Here is an 11,421-nt window from a genome sequence, read left to right as displayed (position 1 = left end):
GCGTGCCAGTGGTATTCATATCATGCATCCAGCCGGAATGTATAAGTTAATTTTGCGTGCACTGCGCTTGGCAGGAAGATCTGCCACTGCCTGCTTTTGGTAGAAAGCATTGCAAATGTGGTCCAACTGTGTGGCATGGCTTGCTGCTTCCCTAGGTCAAAGCTCCCACAGCAGGTTGATTTCATAAAACTGTGTACAAACTGCAATCTCCAAACTGTACAGCTGCCACAGAAATATTTGCAAATTGCGCATGCATTTGTGGTTACATTTTCAAAATGATGGTAAACTTGTGAAATGGTTCATAGGTAGCCAAACTACAGAACTGAAAGAAAAAACTGCCTGTTAAATCTAAAGACAATACTAAACTGGCACATTCTGCAAGACTGCAGCATTTGGATTGAAGGATGTCTGGTGTGTCAGACATGTGAACTATGAACACTGCTTTGCATTTTGATGAATTAGAAATTCAGTTATCAAAATCAGTAGCAACAGAGAGAGGTGGTTCTTCGCTTTCCCATAGCTCAGCTTCCTTTTGGCAAAGCAAGAGCCAGGCAAACCGTGCGCAATAAAGCTGCTGTACTAAAGCCGTGGCCAAGATTTTGCATTGCTTTCAAAGATGCTTTACCTGTGCTAGGTAGGATTGTCTGTCCACCATGGAGTTCTTACAAAGCACATTAGTTTATTCCCTCCTTGCAGAGTGTCCTCTTTTTGCAGGTTGAAGTCAGCCTTGGATTTTCCACAGTTTGATATATATGCCCCAGAACACTGCTTTCACTTGTGCTAACTGTAAGTTTAATAGTAAGGGCATGACAAAATCTCTCATGGTTAAACTATTGCCTCCCAAGGGTAACAGTACTGCACATTTTATGTACATAACTCATTGAAGTCTATGCTGAATGGGACCAGAGGCAAAGCCTGTCCGACAAACCAGACAAGCTTCCTGTCATCACAGGATGTTTCTGGTTCTTTAGTCACTCTATTTGTGTGCTGAATTCTTTAATGTGTGGCACAAGATCTGGTTCCACACATAAGTGTTCTACTTGGGGGAACTGCTGGTTGTATGAATTATCTACGTGAAGTCGTGCCCTTGTCCTCGAGCGTTATTACCGTGTGCCCTACACTCTATGGGAAGCGAACGTAGTGAAGTTCAGCACGCGCAAACACACACGGGGGTTGGCCGAATAAGGACGGCAGCCTGTATTCAGAAGGTCTTGAAGATGGTCTCCAACAGCCACGGCATGAGCGCGCGCACGTCAGTGAAGACTGCCACGCTGGCAGAGGCGGCAGTTGCATCGTCCAGCCATGAGAGCAGGCCGACCAGCACCCAGCCATGGACAGTATCCACCATGAGCGCCGTGCCCGGGTCGGCCACGTCCCTCAGGCCACCGCTGCTCAGGGTGCACAGCTCGTTTGAGGGCTCTCCGGCTGCTGCGATCGCATTGCGGACCATCGATATCTGGGTCTGCCCATGTACTCTGAACCAGACAGTTCACAGAGGCTGCAAACTTCGGCACCATTTTGGGTAAAAGGCTCCGTGTGCCTCCGCAGTGTCATGCTGGAAGGTGGCAGTATCGTACAGCGACAGCCGTTAGTGGCGCAAACCGTGACATCTCGGTCACAGCGATTTCCATGCCACGCGTGCGGCTGTGAGAGGAGGAGGAGCAAAACTTTACTAAACAGAAGGGGAGTTTTAGAGCTTATGGGTGGGCTCCTTATTGCAGAGCCCCACTGGCTTGAGCTGCCCTGTGGATCTGTTCAATGAGGGCCCGGCTGTTGTCCTATCGCTGGGCGGAAGCACCTCCCACCGCTCACAAGAATTGAATCTGCAATTCGGTTTGGTACCACATCCCAACGAAATGTGGAAGAGTGTAGTGTAGGGTGGGCCTGGCACCAGGGACAGAGGAGTCATGCATACGAGGTGGCTTGCATGTGCCCGCCTTTCACGGCGGAGCACATGCTATATATTCAGAGCTTTGTGTATATATTACGCAGTGAAAAAAACTTAGGGACGCTTGAGCTTCGCTTTTAATAAGACAAGAATGCTATAGCTTTATCGGGTCCCATTCGCATCGCCTACTCAACACTCGGCATCGTCATCATCAGTCTGACTACACCCACTACAGGACAAAGAAGGCTTCTTCTCCCTTATCTCTCCAATTAACCCTGTTCGGTTAATAGCATTCGCCGTGCCGAAAGCGTTCATGATGGCCCCTCCTTCGGGCAACGGAATTGTTTTGTGCTTTTGTTTTGCGCCGCTTGGCCCTCTAAAACCAGTGGACGCCGATGCTGTCATGTACATCAAATGCACTATCAAGCGGTCTTAACCACACGACGGCATTGCGAAAACGGAAACTGCAGAGAAGCAGAGTGCATTCGCAGTGGGGCGTGTTGAGCAAGGAGGTTGCGGAATGGAGGAACATCGGCAACTCTGTCGAGGTACAGCAGGCCATGCGTATTTCACTCCGTGGCATCGTTCGGTGGGCTGCATACCCAATTTTCAGTGAAGAAGGAAGCTTCAAACCACGTGCCAAAGCTGACGAATTGTCAAGATAAATGCTCCGTGCAGGCCCCGCTTCAGGCAGGATAAATTTTCCGCAAATGTGCAGTGCTTGACAGAGCGGGTTGTGCGAAGCGATTTCAATTTGCCTCGTGAAAATGATGCAGAAGTGTGGGGCAGCTTTCAGATCGAGAACATTTATTCTTAGTGTATACCGTACAGGCTCCTAAGGCAGATCATTGAGTTAAGGGGGCACATGAACAGTAAAAGCACAAAAATAAGTGCAGGCCGTGAATCGGCGCGAAATGGACACTGGTTCATTGGAGGGTCATTATATCCCCTTGCAGAAAATCTGTACTTCGTATCAAGATATCAAATATATGCAATGGGCTTATATGGAACCTGCCAAAAGGAATAGTTATTCCTTCATTACATCCGTTATTTCGTTATAAACTTTTGTTATAGCAAGGTGTGACTGTATAGCTTACCATGGTCGTGTGCTGTGTGTGGGAGCAACGAGCAGTTGACCAACTGCACGGACTCCCTGGTCATGGTGGTGGGCAGTCTGCCGGAGCCGCCTCCGCCTTTGGGCCGCCCCTCGTGCCGGGCCATCCAGAGCACCGCGCCGTGCGCCTGCACTTCGGGCCACGGAAGGCACACTGCACCCTGGCCAGAGGCCTGCAAAGCAGTCAACGAAAGACTTAACGCGCCTCGTTCTTAGGTGCCTGGACGAAGGAGCGGCCATCGATGTACCCTACTCCTCCGGTCACATAAGGCATTTTGTTTTTCGGGCTAGTCCTGCGTCCAGTATTTCATTTCGAAGGACTTTATTTCTATTCTGAAAATCCGGCACATTGATTGGCCAGAAATAAGCTGATGGGCAGTGTCTCACGAAGTTGGCCACGGGAGGTCCAGCAGCGCATTCGCGACATGGTGGAGGCTGGACGCCAGCTAGTGCACAGTACATACAGAGACTGCACAGAGGCATTGTTACGAGCCTGTGCAGTTGCACCGGGTTCGTACCGGGCTTCTTGTTCACTCCCGGTCTGCAATAACTTCAGCAACCTCGCTAAATCTTGAAGGCCGCTGTGTATGCAATCGATTGTGATGGAGACGTGTGACAGATGTGAGCTCAGCGAAAATCCTCCGACAAGCTGCTGCCATAGCCGAGAAATCACGGGCCTTTCCCGAAAAAAAATAAAAAATTCTTGGCGTTGAGATCACGGCCGGCGAAGAGAGATGGCTTGCTGTCGCCCGTGGCTGGCGGCGATCTCAAAGCCTTAGAATGAATAAGGGAAAGGAATGGTTAGAGGAAAATAAGCCACAAGGTCTATTGGGACGCGTGGAAAATTCGTCATTGCATTGTTGAGAATATATAGCTTGTACCGCCTGCACAGCAAGATACTGCAGATGTGGCTGAATATTGCGCCTCTTGTGTGACGTGCACAGCAAGAACTGCGTGGCATACCACCGTGGCATCACATGCAGACCAACTACTATAAAATGGCAGGCAGAGTGCTGGAGTATGCATTTCCACAACCATATCAGTGGGATCACGACAAGTAGGGTGTCAATGTCCAGCTTTCGCATAGAGGCATCCTAACGACGAGAGACCCAGCAAGCTCCCTGCAGTCTTGAACAGCAACCTTCGAGAAGCCGTCGGGGAAAAATATTGACGCTAGCGCTGCAGAAGACGACGACGTGAGGACTGTAAGAAAAAAAGGACAACGAAGTTTTCCACCGTCGGACTCGGCCCCGGACGTTCTTGGGAGCCTTCAAAACTGCCTAGAGCGTTAGCGCGTCTTACACCGACGTGACAATGTATCCTCCGAGATTAAGAGCGTGGTGTTGCGCCTCTGCCTCCGAGTGCGCATGCACTGTGATATTTTCCTGCCGCGCGGAGCTCACGTGTATGTCGACGGGCTCGGCGAGCAGCAGCACCGCGAGGTCGTTGACGGCCCTGGTGGTGCCGTGGAAGCGGCAGCCCGGGTGGCACAGCGCCGCGGTGGCCGCGAAGCCCACGTGCAGGTGGCCGTGGCGGCCGTGTGCCGCCGAGGAGCCGTTGCGGAAGAACACCCGGTACGTCGGCTTGTAGCGCGACGCGAACAGGCAGTGCGCCGCCGTCAGCACGTGTCTGCGACGGACATGAACGCCCATTTAGAGCGACATCTGTGTTCTGTTCCTTTCTGCTCCTGTACTGCGCTGGTGATTCGTGGAGTGGAGCTGAACGTACAGGCAGCTTCAATATGAAAAAGAATAGGCAGTCCGCATTCAGCACTGACTGCTCTATAAGCCACAAACGAAAAGCACACTTTTTCCCTTCATCCGCATTGTTTTCCTCTGGGCGGGAAATGCCCTTAAGACATTTTCAACTTCACAACAACAGAATTTGTCATTGTGGGCAAACTGACTGTTCTCTTTGTTGGAGCTAGCTGTATACGTTTGTAATAAGGGAGTAATTACTCATTGGCATTCCACCCGAGCGCAGCCATACGGCTACAAAGGAAAGCTATACAGCTTTCACAGAAACTTCGTAGTTAAAGAAAAATTCGTCCTGGAGTTATTGATCAATTCGCTCTCACCCTACCATAAGCTTGCCGTCCTGGTTAGCTCAATTGGTAGAGCGACTGCTCCGGTGTAGCGGTGGTCCTGGGTTCGAACCCCGGACCAGGACGAATTTTTCTTTAACTACGAAGTTTCTGAGAAAGCTGTATAGCTTTCCTTTGTAGCCGTATGGCTGCGCTCGGGTGGATTCCCTTATTACAAATCTACTTCACCTTGGGGGATTCCCCTAAACATTTGCCTAGCTGTATACGTTTCTTTGGCATCGATGACCTCCTTGCTTCGCGAACTCAGCACACCAAATGTTATGCTTGGCACTAGCGCGACTCTACGCCTGCTGCTGTCAGGCTACATCAGACTCCTATGCGGACCACGAAGAACACGCGGCACGCCCAGCTGTGACATACGTCGTCGCAGTTACCTGGCGGTGACGACGGCGCCGGCGCACGTGGAGGTGAGCTTGTGCGTGACGGCTACGCGCGCCACGTGCCCGAAGAAGGAGTCCGGCCCGCGGCCACCGCCGTCGGCCGGATGTGCCGAGCCATTGAGGGCGGTCTCGTGCTGGAACACGCTGGGGCAGGGCAGCAGGTCCTCGGGCTCCTGCACGTCGGTGAGCGCCTCCACGCGCACTGTCACCACCCAGGGCAGCGAGAGGGCGCCACCGGGAGTCTCGGCGCCGCACTGGCTAGGCACCGGGAAGTGCTCACTGCGGCAGCCCCCAACTAGCCGGGCTGCCCAGGACAGCAGGAGCAGCAGGACAACGTTGGGCGCCACGGATGCGAGCAGCTGTGGGCGCAGGCAGGGTGCACCGGTGGACATGGCCTCTTGGCTCTCTCCGTCGGGTTCTTCTCGGCCTGCTTCTTCGCTAGCTCGCGCACTACCACCACGCGGACGAGACGCTTCTTTTTCATCTCTTCGTAGGAAAATGACAGGGGCGGATTTATGGATCAATATTGGGAAGGGGCGGTCCCATCTGCACCGAGTATTTCGTTTTTTTTTTTCGCTGAAAATTAGGGTTAAATTTCTCGCGTGGGGAGGTTTTCGGGAATGGTTCTCGGATAAAAAGTGGTTGCACTCGAAGAAACTGATTGATAATTATCAGGAAAAATAAAAAAAAATCATTTCGGGCAGTTAGCACTGTGGTGGTACGGTTGGTCGCACTCCTGTCCAAGCTCTCGAATGACGCGCTCTGTTGTGCATTTATGACAATCGCGACTGCGCGCCCGACCCGATGTAGCTTTTAATGGAGTTAAACACAATCCATGGGAATGTGCATACGTGATAAGGCCTCGATTCAAGCACCGTGTAAATAAATCCAGTTTATTCCCCGATGCGCCGTTCCAGACAGGTGTGTGGACGACTGTAGAAGCTGCAGCATGGGACGACGCCGGATGCTTCTCCTGCTTTAATGTCAAAGTATCTTGCTTTAGTGATATTGACTTCTATCTTGCGGCTAATGATCTGAAAAGAAACTTGAGCCTGTCACATTTGGATCTCTAACTAAACGTTTGCAGATCAGCATGCCTGTATGGTGACATTGTGCTACCTTATCCATTAAGGGGAGTGATATAATATATCATCCGAATTTCATATCAGTTTTGATTATTTCTGGACTTCGATTGCACAGTGCGTTTGCTGCCACTGGGGTGTGTCAGACGGACGGATGAATTACATCGCATTTAATGAAAACAATTGTACCATTACGGCCTTACATTCATCATCCGCGTTCCATCCACTGCATACGAGCATACTGGGGGCACAAGGAAGACAGCGCGTGGAAAACGGAAGCCTGATTTGTTTCGGTTTCCATCTGTATGTACGATTAGAGATCTGTAGTCATTTAATGTAGCACACAGATAATGAAATTTATTAGCATTAAAAACGTAGAAAGGGTGCACCTTTATCAGCTGTGGGGGCCTGTTCCCGCCGACCCCCCTTTAGTTAGCTTCCCCGCGATGCACCCTCCTTCGCATGGTCAGTTACCTTAACTAACAAGGGAGGGCGAAGACGTAGTAGCGTCACGGATGGCGTGATTGCTGCGCGCGGGGGAAACGGCCCTATTGGGCTCGGGATTTCAGCGCGATCGAACGTTCACGCGCGGCGCTCCGCTCTTCGCCGACGGGCGCCTCGTGGTGGGAACGTGCTCCCGCCAGCTCTTCCCGTCCGGCCTCGGAGTTTCCCCCCTGCCCTGGCGTGTGCGAACATTCGCTCGTAACCGTGCTGGCGAGTCGGACGTCCTCGATTCCTCAGTGTATTTTGTTGCTAGCTGGCGTTATTGTTGTAGCAATAAATGTCTTGTTTGTGTCAGCCAGAGTGTCGTTCCTTTGTTGCCTCAAAGCAAGGCCCGCCATGGTAGGCGTGCGCTCGGTAGTGTACGCGACCACGGGGTGGGGTCCGGCGGTATTGAACTGTGTCAGCCGAGGTTAAGCGGCGGGAACGTATTTATCTTCCCCCATTAAAACCCCACACAGCTTAGCCAAGCTTTTCTGGTTTCTTCGTCGATGTCAGTGATTTTAAATTCCCCTCAAAGCGCGCGTCGACCATCTGCGCCAGACAGCGATTTCTTCGTTGTTTCTCGTGTATTCCTTTACACGCTCGAGAGGAGAGTCTGACTCACACGAGGTTGCTTCCATCGAAAGACAAGCGTGATTTTTTGGCGACATTTTAAAACAGACGCGAACTGGCATAGCCTGACTGGATCCAGACCCCCGGATGCAGCCCTCTTTAACGCCGCCATATTGTATCAATTGGGGCGCCCTCTCTACGTTGTGAAAATCGCCACTACTAGACGATGCGTTGAGTCGTGGTTGCTGTCCCCTGCTGCAGCCCCATTCTTCGCCCGCACAAGCACTAAGTACGCTAACCGCATATCCAAAGCAATATGGGGACCTGCATTCGCATCTACCTGTTTGTCGTTATAGCATGTGCATAGTCTTGGGAAATAAGCTGAAGCCACGACTGTTGTGACGCACACGAAATTGGTTTTGAGGAAAATAAATAGCGCAGTAATAGACACCTTTCGCATACCTTCTGTCGTGTTACCGTTACCGGAGTACCGGGAGCCTGCCTGCCACCGGTGAGCACGCGCTGATTGGTCCCGATGCTGCAGGCGCGCGCATTGCTGCCGGGTACGTGGCGCCATCTGGCGACGTCTAGAAGATTTGCGCATGCTCATAAGCTGCGCACGGGCTCCCGGTTCTCCGGTACCGGTAACGGGAACACTGTATGCTAAAGGTGTCTGATGTATCGCATCTCGATGGACACCGGAACCGCGCCGTAAGGAAAGGGAGGAGGGTGGGAGTGAAAGAAGAAAGGAAGAAAGATGAGCCGTAGTGGAGGTCTTGCGCATAATTAGACGCCTGAATCGCGCTTTGAGGTGCGTGGGGTGGTGAGGGAGATGTGGGCTGCATGCGTTAGCGCCGACGACGTTGTGGCAGACACGCGGCACTGCAGCAATAGGCCGCAGCGTCGGTATAATTTCGACCACCTGGTGATCTTTATCCTGCACTGACATTGCACAGCGCACGGGCGCGTCTATGTTTCGCCTCCATCTAAACCCGGCTGTCGCGGTTGGGTGGGAAGAACCTCAAGAGGGAATGGGTTAATCATAAGGTAAATAGCTAGGCTTATCAAAAACAGCAATCCCATATGAAAATGTGACTAACCTCTAAAGAAGGTTTGTTATATTATAGTCGCCTTCGTAAAGATGCGTCTCAAGATACTGGCAGAACACTGAGACTGCGACGGCGGCGCAGTAAGCCAGTTTCGTTAGATATCGAATTCCGTGAAGTTCGAGGTGGTCATTCGTGGGCCTTTAGATGGTGTTTTCTGAAGCCCCCTAAAACGCACCTTTGAAATGAACGAGAAAACCCTTGGAAACTGTGGGGAACTTTTCGAGCGATGTCATCCCGGAATAATTCCTTACAAATCGAAGCTACCCGTTTTTGCAGTTTATTTAGCACGAGTTCTTTCATTTTTTTTTTACCTCAATGTCCCTCTGAAAGCGAGACACCGCTACTCGTCCGCTGAGTCCGGTCTCCGTTGCGCCTGGTAACCTTCCTCTCACCACTATCATGACAGGTGGCGCTGGCATAACACATGGCGGCTGCTTTTTGACCGCATAATTAGCTTGAATGCAAAACCGCTGTGACAGAACGGTTCCTACGCACTCGGTTCGTGAGCTCTGCGTGCCGCGTAGGGGTGCAACTCGGCAGACAAGTTCACGGTGCCATACGTTAACCGTCGAGCTTGTCAACTGGGCACGACCGAGAGGCGGTTCAGGGTCCCGTTAAGAAAAGCGCCACCAAAGCGGATGGGCCGAGTGCGGAACGCCCTAGCCGGTGCGTGCGTGCTGTCGAAAAAAAAAGCACGTTCGATAGAGCAATGTTCGAAACTGGCGAAGGAACAGGGACTACTTCGGCAGTGTGAATTTGGAAACAAGACGAGAAATGCAGACCATCTTTGGCGTGAACAGAACGCTCCTGCCCATGCCTGCCCGGCAGCGTATTTGCCCATCGAGAAAGCTCAAAACGAATGTGTCGTGATAAGCGCACTCACCCTGGAGCGAGGCTATGGTTGTATCGACTAGGATGGGCAAATACGCTGCCCGGCAAGCGTTACCTCATTGACCCAACCTATGGATGGATGGATGGATGGATGGATGGATAGGAGCGCCCCCTTTGAAACGGGGTGGTAGCAATTGCCACCATGCTCACCTTTTCTTTCTTTATTTTTGTTCAACTGTGTTGTCAATTCTCATTAAGATTTGCCATCTTCTTTACCTACGGTTTCCTGCACATCTAACCTTATGCTTTCAAGATGGGTTTCAAAGCGCGACAAGACGGAGACGATAGGAAAAGAACACACACGACAAGCGCTTGTCGTGTATGTTCTTTTCATTTCGTCTCCGTCTTGTCGCGCTTTGAAACCCATCATGAATGTTTACCAACTTGCCCAACTTTCTGCTAACCTTATGCCACATCTCTGCTTTTCACCCACCAATCCTCCAATCGCTTTTTGCTGACTTCCACTGCAGATTTATTTACATGACCCTAGGACCTCCGGAAGAGTGACTGTGCCTGCATCGACATCCGGATGGATACCATCACATTTGAGTTTGAGGTGTTCGATTGTTTCCACAGATCTACCACGCACTGCACATGTGCCATCTTCTTCGTTAAATTTCTTTTTGTAGCTGCGCGTTCTAAGACACCCTGACCTAGCTTCAAAAAGTAGGGCACTACCTCTTGAGTTATCGTAGAAAAATTCTTTCCTGATCTGCCTTTTCAGTATCGATATAGTTCTACACTACGCTTCTTTTCCATTGAATTATTCCAATTTTTAACTTCCGCGTTTATAACCTGTCGTTTAATCATCGTTTATCATCGCAGTCAGCGGCGCCCTCCTCCGGCGGGCGGCGGCATGCTGAAAGCCTTGAGCGTCGCCAGGAAAGTGCGTATCTGTCCCGGTTGTAGGTTGACCAGGGTGTTTTCGGGTACCGCTTGCTGCACCAAGTCGTAGTCGTCCGGTGTGTCCCCCGAGTGGTACTGCTGCTGCTGCTGCTGCCTTTCGGCGTGGGGCCAGCGTCGCCGCTGAACCTCGCTCTGGTAGCGGTGCGCGGACAACACAGTCTCGCGGGCGTCCATCAGCAGGTACGAGTGAAGCAGGTGCTGCACGCAAGGTGGCGTGCGGGTCATCACCATCATCATCATCATCATTAAAGGTGCACTGAAGAGGAATCTGAACTCGTCTTTTTGCCGCGGGAACTCAATCTACACGTTCCGAGCATTCTTAGAAACTTCGTTTTATTACCCTGTGTGGCCGATTTCCCTAATTAAATCGAATTAACGTCCGGCTCCCTCCTTATATTTTTTATTCTCCCTCGTACGGTGGGCGGAGTCAACCAACGCGGGGAGTGCCTTTCACCCAGTCCCGTGGCGGCTTGCCGCTCTGCCATCGGCGGAGTAATAGAAGCAAATAGTCCGCGCGTATTTTTATTTCTGCGGGCTTATTTTGCGGTTATATTATCTGCAAATGAAACTATTTATTCACGGAAACCTAAAAAACAAAATGAAGCGAAAGCAAAACCTCCACGGAGCTGGCTGAAGGGCACTCCACGCGTTGGTCGACTCCGCCCACCGTACGAGGGAGAATTAAAAAAAAAAAAGATGGGAGCCGGACGTTAATTCGATTTAATTAGGGAAATCGGCCACGCAGGGCAATAAGTCGCAGTTTCTAAGAATGCTAGGAACGTGTAGATCGAGTTCTCGCGGCAAAAAGACGAGTTCAGATTCCTCTTCAGTGCACCTTTTAAGTCCGAGGAAACCATGGAGGAAAAAAAACTGAGGGAGCGGCCGGCGACA

General features: G+C 51.3%; 2 protein-coding genes across 3 annotated transcripts in view; both read right to left on the bottom strand.

Moving 5' to 3' along the window:
* Positions 1-1,173: 1,173 nt before the first annotated feature.
* On the bottom strand, positions 1,174-6,949 carry LOC149334912 (trypsin alpha-like). Of its 2 annotated transcripts, none has more exons than XM_089551565.1 (4): positions 5,481-6,949; positions 4,406-4,631; positions 2,986-3,175; positions 1,174-1,428 (listed from the first exon to the last, which is right to left on the bottom strand). In XM_089551565.1, the coding sequence occupies exons 1-4, from the start codon at positions 5,876-5,878 to the stop codon at positions 1,202-1,204; spliced, it is 1,041 nt and encodes a 346-aa protein (XP_089407691.1). In that variant the 5' UTR covers positions 5,879-6,949; the 3' UTR covers positions 1,174-1,201. The 2 variants fall into 2 exon arrangements, with proteins under 2 accessions (XP_089407691.1, XP_089407692.1); XM_089551566.1 differs by having other exon boundaries at positions 1,174-1,425.
* A 3,455-nt stretch (positions 6,950-10,404) lies between these two features.
* LOC149334911 (lysosomal alpha-mannosidase-like) overlaps positions 10,405-11,421 on the bottom strand; it is a 37,527-nt gene continuing 36,510 nt past the window's right edge. Inside the window, exon 23 of the mRNA XM_089551562.1 lies at positions 10,405-10,728. Coding sequence (XP_089407688.1) covers positions 10,450-10,728 — 279 coding nt within the window. The 3' untranslated portion in view covers positions 10,405-10,449. The remainder of the gene's footprint in view (positions 10,729-11,421) is intronic.

This window comes from Amblyomma mixtum, chromosome 7 (assembly GCF_055824585.1).
Source record: "Amblyomma mixtum isolate Tamu chromosome 7, ASM5582458v1, whole genome shotgun sequence".
NCBI classification, from domain to species: Eukaryota; Metazoa; Arthropoda; class Arachnida; order Ixodida; family Ixodidae; genus Amblyomma; species Amblyomma mixtum.
This window is presented reverse-complemented; position numbering and strand designations above follow the sequence as displayed.

What these genes read in the sequence shown, in the direction of transcription:
- LOC149334912 (XM_089551565.1), bottom strand. Translation starts at nt 5,878, where the DNA reads ATGTCCACCGGTGCACCCTGCCTGCGCCCACAGCTGCTCGCATCCGTG. An exon ending in GGCGCCGTCGTCACCGCCAG is followed by an intron (nt 4,632 to 5,480) that starts GTAACTGCGACG and finishes TGTCCGTCGCAG; the next exon opens with ACACGTGCTGACGGCGGCGC. An exon ending in CCGAGCCCGTCGACATACAC is followed by an intron (nt 3,176 to 4,405) that starts GTGAGCTCCGCG and finishes ACTGCTTTGCAG; the next exon opens with GCCTCTGGCCAGGGTGCAGT.